Source organism: Nothobranchius furzeri, chromosome 12, assembly GCF_043380555.1.
Source record: "Nothobranchius furzeri strain GRZ-AD chromosome 12, NfurGRZ-RIMD1, whole genome shotgun sequence".
In the NCBI taxonomy this organism is placed as follows: Eukaryota; Metazoa; Chordata; class Actinopteri; order Cyprinodontiformes; family Nothobranchiidae; genus Nothobranchius; species Nothobranchius furzeri.
The window spans coordinates 33,155,983-33,180,519 of record NC_091752.1 but is presented as its reverse complement, the minus strand read 5'-3'; the positions used below and the strand labels follow the sequence as shown (position 1 = coordinate 33,180,519).

The 24,537-nt window shown below is 39.3% G+C and overlaps 1 protein-coding gene across 2 annotated transcripts in view; it reads right to left on the bottom strand.

Annotated features, from left to right (window-relative positions):
- LOC107376006 (VPS10 domain-containing receptor SorCS1) overlaps window positions 1–24,537 on the bottom strand; it is an 88,492-nt gene that overhangs the window by 4,125 nt on the left and 59,830 nt on the right. Inside the window, exons 16-26 of one of the 2 annotated variants that reach the window (XM_015944879.3) lie at window positions 22,673–22,806; window positions 21,979–22,092; window positions 16,587–16,758; window positions 13,259–13,445; window positions 10,367–10,500; window positions 10,156–10,279; window positions 8,899–9,011; window positions 8,150–8,284; window positions 2,717–2,816; window positions 2,493–2,601; window positions 1,360–1,514 (exon numbers count right to left, since the gene is read on the bottom strand). In XM_015944879.3, the coding sequence (XP_015800365.3) occupies window positions 1,360–1,514; window positions 2,493–2,601; window positions 2,717–2,816; window positions 8,150–8,284; window positions 8,899–9,011; window positions 10,156–10,279; window positions 10,367–10,500; window positions 13,259–13,445; window positions 16,587–16,758; window positions 21,979–22,092; window positions 22,673–22,806 (1,477 nt within the window). The remainder of the gene's footprint in view (window positions 1–1,359; window positions 1,515–2,492; window positions 2,602–2,716; window positions 2,817–8,149; window positions 8,285–8,898; window positions 9,012–10,155; window positions 10,280–10,366; window positions 10,501–13,258; window positions 13,446–16,586; window positions 16,759–21,978; window positions 22,093–22,672; window positions 22,807–24,537) is intronic. The other variant, XM_054750337.2, reaches the window with a different exon arrangement.

Here is a 24,537-nt window from a genome sequence, read left to right as displayed (position 1 = left end):
CACTGGCAGGGTTTCCAGGTGTTCCTAACATGGAGATGTAATCCCTCCAACGTATCCTGGATTGACCTGGGGCCCTCTTGCTGAGGTATCCTTATGCAGCTCTTCATCTCATCTCTAGGGCTGAGTCTGGCTCATGACAATGGGTGAGTTTCAGGATGAAGAAAGCCCAGTAATGAGAGCTTTGCATAAATGTTGTTGCTCTAATTTTAGATGATCAATTTCCATAAGTGAGTGGATTCAGTCAAGCCCTGTCCACACTACTGCTGCAGATTGTTTTTCCTTGAATTTCGCATTTTTCTAAAATAAACTACAGTAAAATTACCACATGACACCACTAGAGGGCAACATAGGTAACATGACAACAAAATACAAAGAAAGAACTTTGATTAGGATTTTACTTGCATGTGTTTATTTATCTATTTTTTGGTATGAATCATTTCTCCTCAAATAATAACCATTTGATTCAAAGTTAGGGCTAGATGGACATAGATGTATTTCTTTTCAGGGGGGTATTAAATAAGCTCTACATCACCTGTCTACTCAGAGAAGCCAACAGCTGATTTTATAGGAAAATCCATTTCAAACATCTTAAAAAGTTACATTTTTCTCATCAAAATGTAATGTTTGTGTTAACTAGTGGCTCAAAAAACCAGCAAAGCTCTGCTTAAGAAAATAAAACATCTGGAGTAATGGGAAGGAGACTGAAAAGTACATTTGCAGCTGTGGAAGCACTCAAACCTCCAAATGAGCTCAAGTGTTGCCCATAGTCTGCAGCTAACGCGGTAATCTAAATTATGACAGTTGACCAAGTTACTCATGCTTTTTATATTTTTAATGGCTGTCACCTTTTCGCAAAACAAAAATAAAAAAAAGTCCATTAAAACACGAACAAAAGTAATGCAAATAACAAAGTTGTACTTTTATGTTCGCATGAATGAATAAGATACTATTAAGTAAAGGTTACTAAAGAAATCCTCAACGCCTAACTTGCAATTTTATTTATTTCACTCTGCCAGCGAGCTTTTAGTAAACATTTCCACGTGTTTTGAAACATTAGACAGACTGTCATTCCGTCATCACTGGAATTGCACCAATAAAAGCATCTTTAAAAGTGTTTAAATTGGGACTGAAAGGACACATTTGTTGTAAACTCTTAATGGAAATACCAACAATAAAATAAAAGAAAATCAAAGAGAATTCATATATTATGTACTATGAATATAAAAACAAAGTGCACAAACACTGCAGTTGCAGAAAAATGGAACCAAGTCTGCAGTAAAATAGAGTATTGTCTCTATCCAACTGGAGCTAAAAAACTTAAACCCTGCAGCTTTAGATAGAAAATACACACATCAATACCTCTGTCTTTTGAGTTCAGCTGGGCATCCACATGATCCAGCGAGGTCAGCTCGTCCCCCTCAGGGTTTGGGACGGCTATGGAGGTCACCGTGGGGATGACCTCTTGTTCTTTATCAGTCTGTTCTGCCATGTATGTGTTGATGCCTGGGATCTTCCTGCAGGTCGTGCAGAGGGATGGTGGTGGAGAGAAAGTGGGTGTGCGGGAGTTATAAAACAGAAAAAAGAATAAGCACATTAATGGAAATCCGCCATCAGGTCTGTTTCACTAATGCTTTCACTAAGCATGATGTGTCACACACTATTTTTAACCACTGAAAAAGTCAGAGGATTGTTTGATAGTGAGGAAACTGGGGCATTTCTCATTCCACCGGGCAATGCTCTCTCACTTTCATATTGTTCACCTCGGTTTTCAATCAATTTTTCATCCCCTCAGATGCATTCCCAATTCTGCTTAAAACTAACGTCTCGCATTTCTAATTTCAGATTTCTCCCCCGTGAGCTTGAGCTGCAGCTGGTGCGGTGACATTTTTGGGGGGGGGCTTAAGAAACTCAGAGCTGATTTATTAATGTGGCAATTACGATCCTGAAAGCCCAAGTTGAGTCATGTTTTAACGTCTAATGAGCAACATTGCAGAGGAACTGAAGCCATTCTGCGGTGATTGGCGTGGGATTACCTGCCGCTGAGGATACTATTTACTGTATGTCCCTCACTGTATAATATATGTTGTCTCAGGACTTATCTGCTCAACCTTTCCTGCCACTCTGCAGACTATGCCTCACCTTGAAAGGCTGTGTTTAGCATTTCCGAAAGGTCAACCGCACGTTGTCAGATAGATGAATATTGATAACTGCAGGACTGTGACACCCATTCAGTGCTCTGGGAGAATTGATTAAACTGTCATTCCCTGTAATATTCTGCAGATTGATACAGAGGGAATTGTATTATTCCATCAGCACTTTTGTGTCCATAACTCAGAGATGGATGGACTCGGAATTCTTGTGGAAACTTTTGGGAGCTTTAGTGGAGGGAAAAATGGGAAAGAAAATCTTCTTAGGTAATGAGAGCAGCTTTAAACAAAGCTGTGGGGGAAATACCAATAACGACACAGGAATGTATGCTGCTTTTGAGGTACCTTTTAAATTTATATATCACAAAGATGGCCAGTCCCATCAGTGCCGCTGACACAAGCATGATGACCGCTGTGCTGCTGTAGCTGCTGTCACTGCCGTCCAAGAGAGGAGCTTCCAGGGTGGGAAAAAAGAAGAGATTAAATCAGCAAATGCAATAATTCTTAAATGCAACTGCAAAACAAGTGATCAGACTCTTATTCACTCAGGTGCACAGGTGCAGACTCACCTGGAGACAGCCGTGTGGTGTACACATTCACCTGTACGCCTGGTTTTAGTGTGAACTGGACAAGATCCTGGTTCAGAGCACTTAGCAGCACCTGAGACAGCTACAGGAAGGACAGCAGATAGGACTCCATCAGTGGAGATAGTCCTCAGTCATCAATTTTTCAGCCAGTCATTCTACCCAACAGCCTGAATTATGAATTGGAATTTTTGTTTCCTTCAAAAAGAGAGGGGCGAATCCTTAAAGGACACATGCAGAACTAAACCTGCTGCAGCGACACTCAGAACACGATTAAAAAATGCATTCTAGCGAAAGGGCAGAGTGCTTGTAGTGCAGCTGTGGCATTTAAAATAATATTAATCGTTTACTTTTTATGCCACACAAGGAACTTTCGTCCAGAATTCGGCCATTTTTATTTTTATTTTCATCCAAAGAGAATTAGTCAGTCAGAAGTTTAAAAAGGGAGATGTTTTAAGATCATAAAAGTGCTGCTTTAACTGTTTCTGCCGTGTCTAAAGTTCTCAGCTTTTCACACCTTGATGAAACAGTCACTTAACAAGGGACCAAAACGCCTTCCTGATACATATTTGAGTCCTTAGCCATGCCTCACTAATTCCTTCTCACTCTTTTCAAAAATCTTTCCACTGGTTAAAATTAGACTGCTCTACACAGCATGAATAATTACTTTTTGTTCTAGTGGCATATCAGGGTCAGTAAATCTATTACACATTTTAATAAGCCACTCCACACACACACACACACACACACACACACACACACTCACTCACATGGATGTGTATGTGTGGGCACTCGCTCTCTTAATGCCTCCACACTGAAAGTCATTCACTGGAGATGAGAACAGTGAACTGAAGATTTATTACCCCATTGTCTGTGAGGTTCTGCCAGGTAATCAGACAGGCTGTAGATAAATACATCTCTTTAATTCCCAATCCCAGCAGCCTGCCCCAGTTTGTCTCCCTTCTCGATGGCTCCAATCATATGATGCATCAATGTAATTAAATATCTATTAACTTCGTTCAACACTGACTGTGAGCCAGCAAAATCATGTTTACTTGCCGGGAATAAATGAGCTTGTCGACGCTGTGCTTTAAAAATGACTTAGTCTAATATTTTGTTTACCTGTTTGATGATTTTGAAGCAAAAAAGTCATAAAAAAGTAGCAATCTTTACACAGTACATTTGTTTTAGGAGATTATATTTCTATCGTAATTTAATCTTAACTTCACCAAAATATCTGGGTGCCTGGTAAGTTCTGAGATGTTTCATGGGTCAAAGCAGGTGGTTTTTATTGGGCAGCATTGCCCTCTAGTGTTGAAATGAAGTATTTCTTTTTAAATGAGGTTGGAAAAACAGACAAGATGATAAATTATGACATTTTAGCTCAAAAATCATGTTTCATTGGTCCTTTTTGAAAGCAAATAGGGCAACCAGGATGAGAAAACATATATATTTGATTATTAGTGAACAAAAAAAAAATCACCATGAATTATTCATGTTATTTAACAACTGAAAAGTCATAAAACAGTGAAAAGGCTACAAGTACCGCAACAGTGCAATATTAGGCTGATGTTTAAAGTACAAAGAGAAAATAAATGTTTTTGCATGCTGAGAACAATGAGCCTGCTGGAGAGGCATCCCTCTTCCTCCCTGTGTGATTACCTAATTGAGTACACCAGATTCTGTGCATGTTTTAGCCCAATTACAGCAGAAAAAAAGTACATTACTCCTTCCTGCTGACCTTTTCTTTGAGGCGTGGGGTGATATGTTTTTCTGTCGGTGGCATCTATTTATTTCACTGTGCTATAAAAACAATTTCAGAGACTTTAAACTTGACTGCCCTTGATGATCCATCACAATAAGCATCCCGCCTGCATTTATTTTTGCCAAAGTTAGCCTTATTGTAACACAACAAATAGCAGGCTCTCAGCATCGCAGCAGACTAAACACCGTTTCTCTGCAATAATAACAATAATAGTAATAGTAAAGACAAAATGTACTAATTAATTAAGGATGTGTTTTGTGTTTTATTGCTGTAATAAATATTTTAAGCTTTATGAACAAACCTCTCTTTTTCAACATGAAAAGAAAAGTACCTACTCTCTGATTGGACAGTTTGATTTATGATTTCAATAAAATTACTCAAAATGGCTGAAGTCTAAAAACGTTTCGCTGTTGGAATTTATACAGTTTGGGAACATTTTAAACATTTCATAAAATGAAATGAAATTAAATAAATTGTGACTTGTGTGTATATATATATATATATATATATATATATATATATATATATATATATATATATATATATATATATATATATATATATATATACATATATATATATATATGTATGTGTGTGTGTGTGTGTGTGTGTGTGTGTGTGTGTGTGTGTGTTTGCATGTTCAATGTAATATCACAACAAAAAATATCACGATATATTGCCATATTGATATTTTATTACTTACCTGGTTGGCAGCAATGTGCAATGGGTTTTGTTTCCACCATTGGAATGTTAATCCATCTATTATGTTTCAGATATCTCACGTTAAACATGGTACGTAACAGTTTGGACTGTTTATTGATTGTTTTCTGCAAATTACATTCATTCTATAAAAATCGCTAATAACGTCTGATTGAATGTATTGCAACATATCGTGATATTTTGTATCATCTCTCCTGTATTGTGATACATATCACATTGCCAAAATTTCACCAATACACATCCCTAATATATGTAAATTGTGTGTGTGTGTGAGTGTGTGTGTGTGTGTGTGTGTGTGTGTGTGTGTGTGTGTGTGTGTGTGTGTGTGTGTGTGTGTGTGTGTGTGTGTGTGTGTGTGTGTGTGTGTGTGTGTGTGTGTGTGTGTGTGTGTGTGTGTGTGTGTACACATTGAGAGGAGCCAGTTGAGTTGGCTCGGGCATCTACAGGTGCTGGCCAGTAAATTAGAATATCATCAAAAGGTTGAAAATATTTCAGTAATTCCATTCAAAACGTGAAACTTGTACATTATATTCATGCAATGCACACAGACCAATGTATTTCCAATGTTCATTACATTTAAATTTGATATTCATAAGTGACAACTAATGAAAACTCCAAATTTGGTATCTCAAAAAATTAGAATATTCTGAAAAGGCTGAATATAGAAGACACCTGCTGCCACTCTAATCAGCTGATTTACTCAAAACACCTGCAAAGGCCTTTAAAAGGTCCCTCAGTCTTGTTTTGAAGGCACCACAATCATGGGGAAGACTTCTGACTTAACAGCTGTCCAAAAGACAATCATTGACACCTTGCACAAGGAGGGCAAGACACAAAAGGTGATTGCTAAAGAAGCTGGCTGTTCGCAGAGCTCTGTGTCCAAGCACATTAACAGACAGGCGAAGGGACGGAAAAAATGTGGTAGAAAAAAGTGTACAAGCTCTAGGGATAACCGCACCCTGCAGAGAATTGTGACGACAAACCCATTCAAAAATGTGGGGGAGATCCACAAAGAGTGGACTGCAGCTGGAGTCAGCGCTTCAAGAACCACCACGAGGAGACTCATGAAAGACATGGGATTCAGGTGTCGCATTCCGTGTGTCAAGCCACTCTTGAACAAGAAACAGCGTAAGAAGCGTCTCGCCTGGGCCAAGGACAAAAAGGACTGGACTGATGCTGAGTGGTCCAAAGTTATGTTTTCTGATGAAAGCAAGTTCTGCATTTCCTTTGGAAATCAAGGACCCAGAGTCTGGAGGAAGAGCGGAGAAGCACAGAATCCACGTTGCATGAGGTCCAGTGTAAAGTTTCCACCGTCAGTGATGGTGTGGGGTGCCATGTCATCTGCCGGTGTTGGCCCACTCTGTTTCCTGAGGTCCAGGGTCAATGCAGCCGTCTACCAGGAAGTTTTAGAGCACTTCATGCTTCCTGCTGCTGACCAACTTTATGGGGATGCAGACTTCACCTTTCAACAGGACTTGGCACCTGCACACAGTGCCAAAACCACCAGCACCTGGTTCAAGGACCATGGTATCCCTGTCCTTGATTGGCCAGCAAACTCGCCTGACCTTAACCCCATAGAAAATCTATGGGGTATTGTGAAGCGGAGGATGCAATACGCTAGACCCAACAATGCAGAGGAGCTGAAGACGACTATCAGAGCAACCTGGGCTCTCATAACACCTGAGCAGTGCCACAGACTGATCGAGTCCATGCCACGCCGCATTACTGCAGTTATTGAGGCAAAAGGAGCCCCGACTAAGTATTGAGTGCTATACATGCACATTCTTTTCATGTTCATTCTTTTCAGTTGGCCAACATTAGAGAAACAAACATTTTTTCATTGGCCTTTAGAATATTCTAATTTTCTGAGATACCAGATTTGATGTTTTCATTGGTTGTCACCTATAAATATCAAAATTAAACGTAATAAACATCGGAAATACATTGGTCTGTGTGCATTGCATGAATATAATGTACAAGTTTCACGTTTTGAATGGAATTACTGAAATATTTTCAACCTTTTGATGATATTCTAATTTACTGGCCAGCACCTGTAGTTAGGACGCCTCCCTGGTGAGGTTTTCCAGGCATGTCCAACTGGGGAAAAGCCTAAAGGAAGACCCAGAACACACTGGAGAGACAATGTCTGTTGGCTGGCCAGGGAACGCCTTAGGATTCCCCTGGAGGAGCTGGCCCAACTGGCTGGGGAGAGGGAAGTCTGAGCCTCCCTCCTTAGGCTGCTGTCCTCGTGACCCGACCCCGAATAAGAGGCCAAAAATGGATGGATGGAGTGTCAATTTTTATGAAAGCCTACTGGAAAGACAAAATTAATAATTCTATACATTGTTTTGGGCCACATAAAGTCATTCCAAGGGCCACAAATGGACCCCGGGCTGCACTTTGGACATGCCTTCATTATTTATTGACTCTCAGTCAGAGTTACCAAACAGTTAATGCACCTTAGATCAGTTTAAAACAAGACTATTAGATGGTGGTGGTACGTTAAAATCTAAAAGTCTAATTAAGCTAATTCAACTATTATGTACTTAAAAAAGTGAAATACCTTGCAGACCTCTGGGCAGTAAGCAGGGGTCTTACACCATTTGCCAAAGTCAAATTCAAGCACTTTCAATTTAATGTTTAAGTATTTTCCTGAACCTTTTATTATTGATGATTAGTGAAGACATCCTTGTCTTGAATAAATGCTTTGGTGCAACAGCCAATTCCAGTTGCAGTCCCAAGCACGAACCCAAACTTTAACTGATGCAACATTTAAATTCAAGCCTTTTCAAGATTTTTAAGCACCCATCAGAACCAGTATTTAAAGAGTATGATTATACTACTTCTATTCTTTTTGTTTAGCCCAATGATTCATGGACCAGCTCTTGGCCCGGTAGTTGGGGATATCTGTAGGTGATCTGACAAGTTAGTACCTGATCTAGGTGCGCCCACTTTTCATCCATGGCTCTGTCTCTTGACCTCCTCTCGGGTACGATAAAAACCTCCGCTGTCGTTGGGACACCTGGAAGCACTGTGACCAGGAGCTGATCCTCACTGATGCCTGTGACCTTTAATGATAACAAAAACCTCATTAAAATGTTTTTCTGACACAGTTTGAACTCAACCGTTCAGCCATAACATACTATTGTTACATTAGAGTTGTCCAAAATAATGAGTAAATACTTTCTGCCTACTGCTTCACATATCATTTGCCTAAATACCCAAGTTCCAGTCAGAACATAATTGCTGGATCAAGCTGAAGACACGGGTTCTGTTTGACAGTCTTTGGTAAAGGCCAGGGCTTTTAGTGCATTTAACCAGAGGTCTACTGTCAGCTTCCTGGTGTAAACTGTGGTGAAATCTGACAAGACAGAAGGTTAAAGAGGATGTTTCCTACTGAGGGCTACTGTCGGATATATATATAGAGCAGAGTATCCAGGTCTTTTACATAACCTGCTCCAGCTGAAAGGTAAACTCTCATTTCCCGGTTCCTTTACAAAGCAGAGAACTTCCATTATGGTTTCCGTGCTAATTTCCTACAATCACACACAAGCATTTATTTTAAAAATGCACATAAAGAAATGTAACTTTTTTTTTTTATTTTAAAGCAGCTAGTTGTTAAAAGATTTGTTTCATTTCTGCAAACATTGTCTCATGACTTAGCGTCACTCGCTGAGCTGACCTGAACTATGCAGCTCTTCACAACTCGGCTGATGTCTTCTCTCCACTCAGACACCCTGGGGTTCAGCTCGTCCAGATTAGATGAAAAGGCCAAAGCATGCGACCGGAAATAATCTGAAAGGATGTAAGTAATTAAAAGAATTCACTAAATCAGCCACTTTGAGGTCTGCAGACTAAGACAAATGCTGGATTTGTTTTGGTCTAAAAATTATTTGAGTTCGATAACAAACGTCTAAACTCTGAACTTTATACTCTGAAACAGATTTAAGAGTCATCTTAATTTAAATTAAATAACAATTTTCTTTTTATTTAGCTTGGTGGTTCATTTTTAACCACTGGATTGAATATAATTTCTGTAAAAAATAAAACACAGACAGACAGATCATTAGAAGAAAGACTATTCACAAAACATTCGTGTTTATTATGATTGATCTAAAATTATTTGAAGTTTGACAGAGAAACCCTGACTTCTAACTAATGAAATGCAAACTTTTTTCCCACATATAATGTATGATTGAGTTGTAGTGCTTTTATCCCAGAAGAACGGCAGTTTTACATAATGTAAATAATCTGGATTATTTTTCCTTTTGTGCAGATTCTTCACTGTTTAACTTTAACTGTTTTAACTAAATTGCCATCTAGAGGCCCAGGACTCTTCCTGGAACAGAAGTTTTACTGATCACCACAAGATGGAGACAAGACCCAAGTGTGACTCGGTCCTGATCAACTTGGATCAGGATCACTGTTCCCCTTGTTAGTACAGGCTGTAGCTGACAGCTACTGTTTATCATGTATTTGTAAGGGTTTTAATGTAAAACAATTGCATAACTTGACATTTATCTCAATTATTTGTACATAAAACTATTTTACTAATTAGCTCCAGCATAGCTGGCTAATGTATCAGCTAAACAAGTCAGTAAATTCAGCAGATTTGTGCTAACAGACTTTTTTTAAAATGCTGGTGTCTTTTTTTTCAGTTGCAAAACCTCCTCGTGAAAGCAGCAGTTTATCTTCAGCAAGTGACCACAGTACGACCACAGTACAAGTGAGATAAAGGTGCGAAGTGAAAGCTAACCATCCCTTTATTCCTTAGAAAATCTGCCTGAAAGCGACAAAAATCCAGCCAAGCAATTCTTACTTTTCTTTATCAAGGCCAAAAATGTTTCAGGACATTTACTGACCCACTTCTAGTTTGAGACTAAAACGTTTGTTTAAACCGAATGTGACTGTGCACAAGGAAAATGTAAAAGGCATATACCATAAACTGCTAAGGTGATTTGGTCCTGATGGACTGTATTACCAGCGGACGCCTGAACAGTGACAGTGTGATTTCCCTCTTTGGAGAACGCGAAGGTGATCACTCCATCAAGGGTCACAACAGGCTGAAAACACAAAGATTTAGATATTTGTTACCTATTGGACCTTTTAAAAAAGGACTAAATGGGTGACAACAAGAAAAACAGGCTTACGTCAGTTTTATTATCAAACCACCAGAAATAAGAGACTGTTCCCACATTACTGGGATGCAACATAGTTGTGAAATTTACTGCTTTGTTCTTGACAACCACCAGAGGAGCTGAAAGTTGTACCTGCTCCAGTTGACCTTTAGAGAGAAAACACATGAAGTGTGAAGTTACACCTTTTACTAACACACTGCTAATATGAATGCCTCCATGCTGCCCAAATATTCAGCAAATCTAATCTTTGCATTATTATTCTTTTATTCATACCAGCACAAAACTGACAGAGTACACTACTAGAAAAGAAGCAATCATGGTCTCTCTCCCTCTCTCTCTCTCTCTCTCTCTCTCTCTATCTCTCTCTCTCTCTCTCTCTCTCTCTCTCTCTCTCTCTCTCTCTCTCTCTCTCTCTCTCTCTCTCTCTCTCTCTCTCTCTCTCTCTCTCTCTCTCTCGGTGTGTGTGTGTGTGTACCCGTCCTACATCAAAGTGAGGACCAATGATGAGCATGTTATCTGCAAACTGAGGACATTTACCATTAGTACCAAAGTGAGGGCATTCTACTGGTCCTCATTTTGGTTCATTGTGACAGACCTCTACTCATTAGTTTTAGAGGTATGGTGTGAATTACGTTTTAGTTAAGGTTAGGGTTAGGAGTAGACTGGTTAGGGTTAGGCGCAACCCAGACACTAAAATGAATGGAAGTCATTGACGGTCCACACAACAAATGCTAAACGAGAATGTGTGTGTGACAGGTATTTTTTCTGTATTTTTTAACAAAATGTCTTTCTAGACAGATTTTAATGAGACTGAGAAAGTACTTCTCAGATGTACATCTGCAACTGATAAACATTTGGAGGAAACATAATTCAAGATGACTGTTGGAGCTAATCAAGCTTAGAAAAACAGAAAAAGAAACTACAACTGTCAATTTTGGCAGACTTTGAGCTAAAACATTGGGGCTGACCCTCAGCTACCACACCACAACATACCTCGTATGGATGACAACTGGTACAAAAGCTTTGTCTAAAACTCAACTTTTGGGGTCATCACCATTCAAGACGATTACAACTAATTGAATTGCTTTAAATTAATCAGTTTTACACATATTGAGCTAAAATTTCATATAATAGTAATATGTGATCCAATGGGGTTCGAATTAAGGCAGCTGGACTTCTTTACTTTCTTGAAGACATTTCGCTTTTCATCCGAGGAGCTTTGTCAGTTCTGACTGGAATTTGGGAGAGTCGAGTTTATAAGCTGTAGCTGTCTGTTGTTGAAGCTGCCTATGAATACCCCTCCTTCTACCTCCTGAGGAGTCGTTGGAGTCATTATGCTGTGTTGTGCGGGAATGGTTGTTTTGATTAGATGCAGAGGGCGTGGTCTGGACTGAAACTGTTTTGGAATTAGGTTTAATGCTACATTGTAGGTGGTGGAAAGGTGAAACCTGAGTCCCCTTCCTCTGTTTAAAGTAGGTTTTTCCCATTTGACATAAATAACTTCCTTTACTCCTCTCTCAAACCATCTGTCTTCTCTGTCCAGATCGTGTACTTTGTCTTCAAAAGTGTGTCCCTTGTCCTTCAGGTGTAAGTGAACTGCAGAGTCTTGACCTGAAGAGGAGGCTCTCCTGTGTTGTGCTATACACTTGTGTAATTGTTGTTGTCTTTTGGATGGACGAGTTTCTGTCTGAGGGTGTTTTTGGGTTTAAATTTACTGGGATATTGTGTTTGGAGAAAATTCTTCTCAGCTTCTGCCACGTATGAGATGATGGTACTGTTTCCTGTAGACTTCAATGCTGAGACTTCCAGCTTCCTGTTCAATTTGCACAGCACAGTTCGAGAAGGAAAGTTTATTGTTGTGGGCATCTTCCCTGTTGAATTTGATGGTCTTGTCCACGGTGTTAATGTGCCTGGTGAAGCCTTCCACATATATTCAAGTCAGAATTGACAAAGCTCTTCAGATGAGAAGCAAAACGTCTTCAAGAAACCAGAGAAGTCCAGTTGCCTTAATTCGAACCCCTTTGGATTACCATGACCTGGATGACTGAGAACCTTCCCCAGCATACTCGGATTGCTCACGGATCATGTGAGATCTTGCTTGAGTTTGTCTAAAATAAATCCGTTTCAGATGATTTCAGTTTCTGGTTTCTGAAATTAATCATGGCAGAGAGATATGCATTCCTTCAAAGAACACATGATCTTTAATTTAAATCATTTGTAAAATTGTCACTTTTGAAATCCATTTAAATGAGCTGATTTCCTCTAATTTCCCTCTGGGATTAATAAAGTATCTTTGATTTGAACTGAATTAAAACAGACTCGTCTATGGTAATGAACAATTTACTTCAGCTGTATTTCACACAGACACATAATGAATGGATTAGGGCTTTGAATAGGATTTGCTTGGAAAAGCCAGTGAAATGGTACAAAACTGTACTTTATAAAAATCTCAAAATGATTATCATTACTATTTATTTACATTTATTACTCCAGGTCTCCTTCAAAAAACAGAGTAAAGGCTAAATTAATGGGTTTTATCTCTCAGCACATTTAGAAGTCTGACAAATTAATCTTTTATTGAGACACTATAGATGGTGTAGACAAGGGTTGGGGAACCCTGGTCCATCGAGGTCCGCTATCCAGCATATTTTAGTTTCAACCCTTCATCATCACACCTGATTTCAATCAGCAGGTAATTAACAGGCTTCTGCAGAGCTGATGAGCTGCTGAACAGGTGAATCAACCACTGAATCAGAAGTGTTGGAGCAAAGACATGCAGGATACCAGCCCTCGAGGATCAGGGTTCCCCACTCCTGGTGTAGACTATGTGTTGAATCCGTCCTTCATAAATCTGCATGCTTTAGCAACAAACTGTAAAAGGCTGAAGACTTTCTTTGGACTCACAGGACACATGGAGGTAGAGGACGACCCTGTCAAAGCCAAGACTGTTGGTAGCCATGGCTGAGACTTGATAGATTCCAACTTTACTGTAGATATGCTTCACCCCGTCATCAATGGAGCTAACATTACCATATGATATAGCCGTTCCATCGCCGAAGTCCACTGTTACACTAGTCATGGAGCCAAGACCCTTGAAATGAAGGAAAATAACATTATTCACACAAGAAAATGTCAGTTGTTTCTAATGTCCTCACTGACTCATAACAAAGTGCACTTTCCATAAAAGCAGCAAGAACAAGGTTATCTTGTAAATCACATCAGTGCATATTTATGTGAAACGTCTGCACTTAGGTCACTGTGTTTAGTTTGTGACAGGATCTTGATATACAGTGCACTAAATAAAAACATGCAGCCGGGAAAGTATGACTCTTTAGGCGTACAGTGACAGCTGCTGTTTAAAGCAAAGTGGAAAGGTGGAGTTTAGTAACATGCTATGAAGAACAAGGTTTAAAAATAAGCTCTTAAAATCTTCACATCTGTTGAATTTTGAGTACAAAAATTCTTTCAGCAATGTTGCCTTTTAGAAGAAACACCCTCAAACTCACTTCCATGTATTTTAGAGCTGATTTTTATGGCCTGTAATTGTATACGGTAAATGGCCTGCATTTGTATAGCGCCTCCTTAGGGGTCTTCAAGCCCCTGGATAGACTCACAAACTGGGTGGGACTATCAGGCACAGTGCTTGGCTGGTTCCAATCCTATCTCAAAGACGGGCTATGTTGTCTCTATTAGGGACTACCAATCAAACCGGATCACCATGACGTGGGGTACCCCAAGGCTCAATTCTAGGACCACTACTCTTTAATCTCAATATGCTCCCCCTGGGTCAGATCATTCTTAATAACATCATAGCCTATCATAGCTATGCTGAGGACACCCAGATCTACCTAACCCTATCACCTAGTGACTGCCGTCCACTGGACTCAAGTAAACGGCTGGATGCAGTCAAACTTCCTTCAACTAAACAAAGACAAGACTGAAGTTACTGTCTTTGGCAACAAGAGGGATAGAATGGATGTTATTGCTCAGCTAGACTCCAGGGGAATAAAGACAAAAACCCAGATTAGAAATCTTGATGTTATTATTGACTCAGACCTGAGCTTCTCTGGACATATTAAGGCTATAACTAAATCAGCGTTTTATCACCTTCATCAATTATCAAGAGTCAGAGGTCCCATGATCAGACCAGACTTAGAGAAACTTATTCATGCTTTTATTTCTAGTCGGTTGGACTATTGCAATGGTCTCCTAACTGGTATTTCCAAAAAAGCTGTGAAGCAACTGCAGCTTGTTCAGAATGCTGCTGCTAGAGTCTTAACAAGAACCAAGAGAATGGAGCACATCACTCCTGTTCTTAGATCTCTACACTGGTTACCAGTAAACTACAGAATAGATTTTAAAGTGCTCCTACTAGTTTATAAATCAATCAATGGCATGGGACCAAAATACAAGTCCAATCTCATTCCTGTATATTTACCCCAATAGGGCTCTGAGATCCCTTGGAAACAATCAGCTGGTAGAACCACGGGTCAGAAGAAAACATGGTGAAGATGCATTTAGTTACTATGCTGCTCACATATGGAATCAGCTTCCCCATGACCTCAGATGTGCCCCAACCCTAGAGTTGTTTAAAACAAAACTAAAAACCCTAATGTACTCATCAGCCTTTAAATGAATTGTTTCTTATAATCTGTTGTCTCCACTGTAATCTGGACTGTGCCTTTGTCTTCTTTAGCTCTAAACTGTAATTCCATTAGTGTGTATTTTAATTTGTTTCATGTTGTTTTCATATCATGTCCTGATAATTGTAAAGCACATTGAATTGCCTCTGTGTTTGAAATGCCCTCTATAAATAAAGCTGCCTTGCCTTGCCCAAAGTGCTCCACAACACAATCAGTCACCGGTCCCTCCGACCACCACCAGCAGGCAAGGTGGGTTCAGTGTCTTGCCCAAGGACATAACAGTAGCATTCTCCTTCTGATTACTGGACAACCCGCTCTACCTTCTGAGCGACTGCTGTTTAAGGTTACAAAGCCGCTAATATTTTTCAACAGCTGGGCATCATTTAGTTCATTTTCATCAACATTTCGACGGATATTTCCAAAGAATAACAGAAAGAAAAAAAACACATTGTCACTTTAGGTCCTGTTAAAACCATTTTATGCTTGCTGAAATCATTAAAATAATAGAAACAATGCACCTATTTTATCATCTTGTTCATCATTTTTTAGATATCCTGTAAAAAAAAATCTGAATATTCTGCCATGACTGTCAGTATGTTCTCATTATTTCTTCTTCTTGCATTTTAAATGAATTAAAAGGAGTGAAGAAAGTCTGCCCGGATACTTTCTGCTTCCTGCAGCAGTTTATTTTTTACTTTTCTCATTCTTGTATCAGGCACAAAATTTAAGACGTTTTTCTTTTCTTGGCAAAAAGTGGCACATGATCAGCAGGGAATTGCTTAATGCAAACCTTTAAAAAACTGTGTGAATTATTTAAAAACTCTCCCCCTAAAATTTTGGGACGTGAAAGCAGAACTGCTATAAATAACACATCTAAGAGGACTAGATTTTAAATCGGCTTCTAGTTTGTTAACCCTCTCAGGCTCAAAATAAGTTTTGATAAAAGAATGAACAGCTTTGTCCTTCAGGGGTACTTCTGAGTTTAAAAATGCTCATGAAATACGTATGTGGAGTAACCAGGTAGGTAGCTTTTAACGTTGCAATTCTGCAACGCCTGCCTCCAGAGGGTTAATTTGTCAGTGAGCCGCCTGTTTATTTTCTGTACATCAAAACATAAACAGGTTTTTTTAATGTGGTTTACGTGAGTTTTTCCCAAGTCAGCATTAACTACTGTACTCATTTGATTTCATACAGAACTTTGATACCAGTACATGGGCGAAAATCCAGTAATCCGCTATTTATTGCTTTCTGTCTCGCAATTCCAGGACTTTCTGTTCACTAACAGATGATTAACCTGACTGACGTTTATTAGAAATGTGCAGGTTGCATCTGAGTAAAATGACATTTCTGAGACCCATGTTGGCCACATTTTGGTAAAACACTGATATGCATCTTGGTGGCATATTGTCACACTAAGAGATGAGCTTGCAGAAATTTATTATGGAGACTGAATGATGAAAACCTGAGGCAAAAAGTCAAATTTTATAGATTATATTATTTTACACACATTTTTTTTTTCATTTTTTTAATGATCTGAAGTCCCTTTATCAGACTGGAGCACTCTTTCTTCATTTAACTGAATCATTCACCTCTTCCAGAAAGACCAAGAAAGTGACATTCTTCCCCACTGTTGCTACAAGTGTTCCCTCGCTGGTGAAGAGCTGAAGACCCCTGGGAGCCTGGCTGGGACAGTTTTGTTGCCTGGGGCTGTACTTCAGCAGACTTCCCTCAGAGCAGTTGTTAGACAAAGCCTTGTGATATCTGGGGTTGAATTAACAAAAGACACAGATGAGTGCTGCATGCAAAAGCAGTTTTACGTGAGACAAAATCAGAAGAAGCTTTTGAATTGTATAAAAATAATCTTTTTCATGCAGTGATTTTTTTAATTAAGCTTTGTCTCCTTGCAGTAAAAATAAGCCTCAGGAATTTGACACTTACCTTTATTTAATTTGTTCGCATACAGTCATACCTGAGATGTGCAACACATGTCAAAACTATTGAGACAGAAGCTATTTAAACTGCTGACCCATAATAAATAGGGTTTTCCTACTGTTGGATAATTCAATCATCCTTCTCAAATAAACAATTGAAGTGTTGCTATGGTAGAGTATATAATGCACTGTAACAACGATATGTTATATAAATATGTGAAATTTGATCCTTCAGACCAACGAGAACTCTTGGTTTTTTTAATAGCTGATAAAATAACATGGGCAGAAAGTCAGTTTGGGACTTTTTCTGTGAAAATGTTGCAAAAACACAACCAGTCAAAAAACTGGTCAAAAGTGAAACAAATAAACTATGACATATTTCAATTTATCATTTTACAGCACACATACAGATGTTTAGTGGGCATTGGAGTCGAAAATATTAAAACGCATTCAGATTTGTGAAGGTGTGCTTGGTTGAACTTAGTAAAATTTATAAAAGTCCCAACATAATTTCCAGGAACAAGTTGGGATCCCACATGAGATTTTTCATTGGATGGTATCAAATTGGTGTAGTGATACTCAGCTCCCCATCTCTAATGTAGACTTGAGGATTTACATCAGCCATGCTGAGCTGAGAAGAAGAAAATAAAACATTTTCAGCTGGGGCTGGGCTCATTACTGCTGGTGATGCATTATATAGAACAACACAGGGGAGATGATACGATATATGGCCACACTAAAAACTACAATATATTTGCAACGTTTAAGACTTTATTGGAAAACTCTTGCCAGATGCTGCCAAGACAAATCCAGTGTTATCACATTTTTCTGTCAGAATGAAGGCGGTAAAAAACTGCTGCCACCTAGCAGTTGGAGTTTGAATTACAGCATGATGAACGTTTGCATGTAAATTCCCATTAAATAATCCATAAACTGTGTTTAATTATTGATTCATTATCATAAAATGGAATATAAATATGTTCTTACATAGTTATCTGCCTGTTGGATCTCTCTGCTGCATTTGTGGATCATGGCATTCTGAGAAAAAGATTACAGGAAGTTGTCGGCCTCTCTGGAGTGGTTTCAAACTGGCTTTCATCTTATATTTTTGGCAGAAGTTTTAATGTTTCCATAAACCAGTTGCAGTCTGTACAAAAGCCTATCACCTGTGGGGTACCCCAGGGTTTGGTTCTGGGACCAGTCCTTTTTCTTTTATATTTTCTCCCCCTCAGGCAGATTCTCAGTAAGTATGCTATGCTGATGACATTCAACTGTATTGTTCCATGGGTTGGAATGAGCTCCTTAAATTATCTGCACTAATCACCTGCTTGTCTGAATTCAAGCAATAGTTAAATGAAAATTACTTGAGACCAGACATGGAAATCCCTGGTATAAAGCTTCACCTAGGTTTCTTATCCTCTTTTGTTCAACCCTGTGAACGGGCCATAGGTGTCACATTTGATTCTGCAATGTTTTTCGAACAGCATTGTAATCAACTAATTAAAAACAGCTTTTTTCATCTCCAGAACATCTCTAAATTAAAACCTTTAACTTCTAAGTCCAATCTGGAAATGGTCATTCATGCATTGATTCATCTTACCTGGACTATTGCAGCAGTCTCTTAGCTGGTCTAAATCTCAAAAAGGTTTACAACTAGTGCAAAATTCTGCTGCAAGACTGTTATCTTGAGTTCATAAACAATCCCACATTATTCCTGTCCTATCCTGGCCTCACTTCTCTAGCTTCCTATACATTTTAGAGTTCTTTTTAAAAACCTGTTCTTAACTTTTAAAGTCTTAAGCCGGGTGTACACTGTGCGACTATTTCACTTTTTTGAGCCGATTTTCCACTCGTGCGAGAATCCACAAGATCGGGGCAAGTTTTGCGCTGAGCGTTGTGTAGTATACATGGAATTACGAGAGGCGATTAACACCATGTGATCAGCTACTGATCAGCAATCGTGAGCTCGCATGTACTTCTGGAGTGTTTGATATTTTGCTCGTTCCTCTTGAGGGTTGAAGCGGTGCAGCGAGCGGCTGCGACCCAAAAAGTACCAGAATCGCTCACGGCGCATGCGCAATCATGCATCAACACTGCTCGCCCGCTATTTCCCTAATAACACACGTTGTTCGTTTTTATTCCTACATTTTTTTTTACACACAATGACAAGGATTGTCAAGAAAGCGTGTTTGTCGTGTTCATGTCAAATTAAACTGATCACAAAACACAGATTTACTTTCTTTATTTCGTTTTCCTCATCCAAACCCCATAAATCCCTGTGTGTCCTCCTGCAGCACTCCCGAAGGACAACAGGCAAAACAAGACAAAAAAGTCTGACGTGATGTGTAAAAACGGCTATTTTTAGCATATTTTTAAGGTCCGACGTGTTGCTACCAGACGTACAGTGTGAGCAGTCAGGTTGCATCCGAGAACTGGGTCATACAGTGTGAGCGCATGACTCGTGAGATCTGCCCTGCGAGGAAGTTGTACAGTTTGAGCTGAAGCTGAGTGCTACGAGTGAAAAAGTCGCACAGTGTCCGCCCAGCTTTACATAGTCAAGCTCCTTCATATTTTACACTCCCAAACGTTGCCTGAGATCAGAAGGTCAGATGCTCTTGGTGGTCCCAAAATCCCACCTAAAGTCCTGTTTTGATTGCGGCATTAAAGCTTCTTTCTGGAGTAGTTCTCTTATCGGGTGGCACCATCTAGTGGCTGACAAGCATAACAAACAAAAACTCTGTTTCTCTGTTTTTTTAAGATGGCGACTTCACATTTCTGTTTATAAATGTGCTTTTGTAGCCGACAAACAGATCTAAAACACGCTGTTTTACGAGTATTATTCTCATGTCATGCTGTGTTCTCATATATTTATATTTTAGAGACTTACTTGTCCGTGAAAAATTCATCAACTCTGCATCAGCCGAGGCATTCCTTAAATTTGAAGCACGTAAGGGGTAGTCTAACGCTATTGGTTAGTTCTGGTTGGCGCTCGGTTTCCTATTGCACGGAGCTCTGCGGGGCAGGGTGCGTGGTTAGCAAAATAAAAAAGACGTATCGCTTACATTTTATCACAGTACGTGATAAGAAAATCGCTTTTACGGATTTCTGACAAATCATACATAATTTCTGAAAGGAGAAACCTCCGGAAAGCAGCTTTAAGGCTACGGCTCCAAGGCTGTGGAACACTCTTCCGCTCTCTCTTTGCTGCGTTAATTCATTTAAAAAATGTGGCTTTTTAAACTTGCTTTTACTTAACTTTTTTGTGTTATTATCATGTTTGTTCATATTCTTGTATTTGATTCTGTTTTATTGTGAAGCACCATTGGTTTTTTTCTGTGTAAGGTGTTATACAAATCAGGGCTGGCCCAAGCCGGGTCCCTAAACAGGTTTCCCTGAATGGCCCCCATATCAACAAGTCAATACCAGATAATTCATCATTCCTAAGCTGCACCATTTGTGTAACATTTCCACCATCATTAGCATCTTTTGCAATTAGCTTACATCAAACTCGTGTTATTGTGGTTATTGATTTTAACATTCCCAGAGCAGCAAACCAACAACAATGCTTTAATTAATTAGCATTTTGAAATGAAGAGTGTCATTTAAGTGTGGTATATGAATTCAGCTATTTGAAACATCAGCAGGCAAATGCTCATTTAACAGTAAAAAAGTTAGGTTTACTCTGTGCTTAAAATGACAGTACTACAAAATAAAACCAGATTATACTACAGAAAATAATACAGATACATAGTTTTTTTAATGTGAAATTTTATTTAGTTGGTATTATTTAAATGTATTAAAACATTTTTTTACTCATGTCATCTTGGTGCTCTTGGGGGCTCCCTGTTGATGTGGGGGCTCAAAGAAGTTGCTTAGGTTGCATATGCCTTGGGCCGGCTCTGATACAAATAAAAATGGCGTACTCATCCCTAGTGGATAGAGCTACAGTTATTGTTTTTTCTGTTTAAAATCTCATTGGCATTTTAAATCTGTCTAATATCTGTCACCAGAGGTTGTTTATAGATCCTGGTCAAGTGTAAACCCTAGGACTGTTAATAATTTGACACCTGTTTGTGGGAATATTGAGGGAAAACCCCTGAGATGTGTGAAAATATACTGTCTTTGTGGACAGTGATGCTCAACCAAATTTACAAACACTGATCTTAAAAATCCTACATTTATAGCATTTAGTCAGCAAACGTGTGTTCAAAAGAAAAGGAAAGTGGAGCAAATGTTGAAACTTGATACAGGCAGTTAAGCTTAAATTCTATTAAATCCATCCATCCATCCTCTTACACTTATCCGGGATCGGGTCGCGGAGGCAGCAGCCTAAGCAGGGAGACCCAGACTTCCCTCTCCCCAGCCACTTGGGCCAGCTCCTCCAGTAGAATCCCAAGGCGTCCCCTGGCTATCTGAGAGACATAGTCCCTCCAGCGTGCCCTTGGTCTTCCTTTGGGTCACCTCCCAGTTGGATGTGCGCTGAGAATCTTACCAGGGAGGTGTCATGCATCCTTACTAGCTCAACTGGCTCCACTCAATGTGGAAGAGCAGCAGGTCTACTCTGGCCCCTCCCAGATGACCAAGCTTCTCGCCCTATCTCTAAGGGAGAGCCTAGACATCCAGCAGAGAAAACACTTTTTAGCCGCTTGTATCTATGATCTCGTTCTTTCGGTCACTACCCAAAGCTCGTGACCATAGGTGAGGGTTGGAACGTAGATCAACGGGTAAATTGAGAGCTTTGCCTTCCGGTTCAGCTCTCTCTTCACCATGATAGATCAGTATGACGCTCACATCCTTGCAAATGCAGCACCAATCCGCCTATGGATCTCCTCGATCTTCCATTAAATTTTGATCAATAAAGCTCTACTGAAAATATATATTGAGATGTAAAAAGCTCAACTATGCTCTTCATCATAAAACACAGGATGTACAATTACAACTTTATTTCCTTTTATTGCATTTACTTTTTAAAATTTTGATTCTATTCAGAAAAATATGGGTTGAAACCACACTATGTCACTATGTGACAGTATAAATAAATTAAACGTACCCCGTTGTGTTGAGGAAGCTGTCTCCCGTTAGGCAGTCTCGAGATGTTGCTGATGGCGTGAACCAAAAAGCTGGTGTGCAGCTCCCATCAATTTGCCTCTCAAACCCATAGTCACTGTTTCAGCCAAGGAAGCATTACCAAGATGAGTTATCATTTATCCTCAAACTTCAAATGGAAATATTCAGTCAAGACAGAATCAATAAGTGCAGAGCCAGAAATACTCCAGGTTAGAGGAAAGATCCCACAGAACAGCAGCTTTTGATGTTTTATGTATCAAACATCTGAAGCAGAGAAATCATTGTTTGTGTTTACACACATTATAATCATGCCCTGTTAAAACGCTTTCAGATATGTCATGTTTCTTTCATAAAGATCAGGGAGACACGACCGCAGGAGAAGGGAAATGCTAAGCAACAGGGTGCTGTTCGGCTCTGCAGTACTGTTGGTGTTCAGTCAGCACCAGAGAGATGAAAAATAAATAAAAGTGCTTTCATTCTTACACAGTAAAATACAAGTGTTGTTTTATTTTGAAGGAGTTTCTGTTTTAAGTCCATAAATATGTAAGAGAAAACAATTGAAATCTTACATATGCTGCCTAAAACCTTTCGTGCTTCACACACTGTCTCTGTAGACTAAGTGTTAAGCATTTGATTTAATGAAGTGAAAGAGTGTAGCTCTGGAGAAGGGAACTCACCACTCAAAATCAGCCTCTGTGCACGGGCAGGAGTCTGACATCTGAGAAATATACTGATCCCGAGCCTTGACACATCGAGCGTTTGCTCTCAGTTTTTGGAAGATTCGCTTCATTCCCATGATGCACACTTCACCCTGTGATAAATAATGCATCAAAAACATATCAGCTCTTTTTTATTTTGCCATCTCGCATTTATTGTGTAACCAAATCAAAGCAATTCTTTGAGCTTAATCAGTGGCTGGGAGAGTCCACAGTGCTGTGTCAGGGATGGAGAGGCTGGCTTTAAGATTGTTATCCTTGTACTGAGCAGAAAAGAATGAATCTACATCCAAAATCCTCCAAAACTATTTTATCTTCTCAGCTTTTTTCCCATAATTGTAAATAAGAGGTTAAGAAATTTTACCACTGTCAAGCCACAGTTGTTGAAATTTTAAATATTTCCAATAGAAATGCATTTAATAGTTTGACTGAATGTTTTTCTTTAAATTGGAATCTTCATTGTGTGTAAAGTATTAGCTTCACATTTCTACTGAAGCAAATGTCACTGTGAGATCTTAAAAGCGTCTCTCTTCAATATCATGTGATATTTTTTGTACCTTTGTAATAAACTCCTTCCATTTGTTCTGTGAAAAGGTATTTACCATTTTGCAGATTTCCTGTGTTCGTCACACTTAACATTTTCTGCTTCATCATCAGTAGCAACAAGTGTCAGTGACGACGCTTGACTGCACTTGAGTCTCACGAATCGATGTAGAGGGATCTTGTCCTGCTCTTATTTGCATAGAAGTTTTTATAGAACCACACTATAAGGTTTTCCAGCATGAATCTGCTCTTTGGGGTAAAGGCATTCAGGATTTTTTTAGTACAAAGCCGAAAAACAACAGACATCACACTACCACCAATATGCTTGATTGTTAGTATGATTTTCTTTTTGCTGCAGTGCTTTTTTTTTTTAGCAGATGTAACATCATTTTAAACAATATTTTTTCAAATGTTCTAGGGATTTTTTGTTGTTTCATCTGAGTCAGGTCTTTGTGTTCTTAATGGTCTGCAGATTTTTCTGATTCTGAAACCCACACACGATGTCCTTTTTGCCCAGTCTGTGTATTATTTGTTGATTTATGAACTTTGACTTTGACCAACTGAGCCCTGTAGAACTTTGGCTGTTGTTCTGGGCTCTTTAGTTTGTGAACAGTGCATGATGTAGTATTAGATCTCAAAGTTATGTAGTCAGAATAGGTTCTATTTCCTAATTCTATTGGTCTGAATGTAAATGAACTTGGCTCTCCTATTTGTGTGACTGATTACAATTAACTTGTGGTTTAATAAAAGGGTAATTACTTTTGTCATGCGGTTTTATAAATAATTTTCTTATTTAGTAAAACTGACATTTAAAATTTTTACTTTGTTTTTACTCTGGCTGTCGTTGTCTGAAATTTATGGGGTTAGACAAGGGTCCACATCGCGCGTGTGAATGGGACTCGCGAGTGAAAATATACATGGCGAGAGGTCATTTGTGCACTGAGAGGGAGCAAACTGTGCCTGTGAGCGCACAAGAATGTGCACAAGTGACAAACCTGCGTCAGCGCGTTGCCAACGAGCACACGGCAGAGGAAAACGTGCGCGTGCGGCAGCCTCTCTGCGCGCTCGGCAGCCTCTGCGCGCTCGGTTTCTGACTCCACTCGCTCGGCTGTTAAGGGGTTTTGGCACTCTGGAGGCGTGGCCTGTGGCAGATCATTGCATGCGGATTCCACGTGCACGGGTTTTGGCACGGGTCAAACCCCATAGAATTGGGTCAAACCCCATAGAAATTGTTGCATTCAGGCTAAAATCTCACATTTTCCTAACTTTTTGTCTTTTTACAT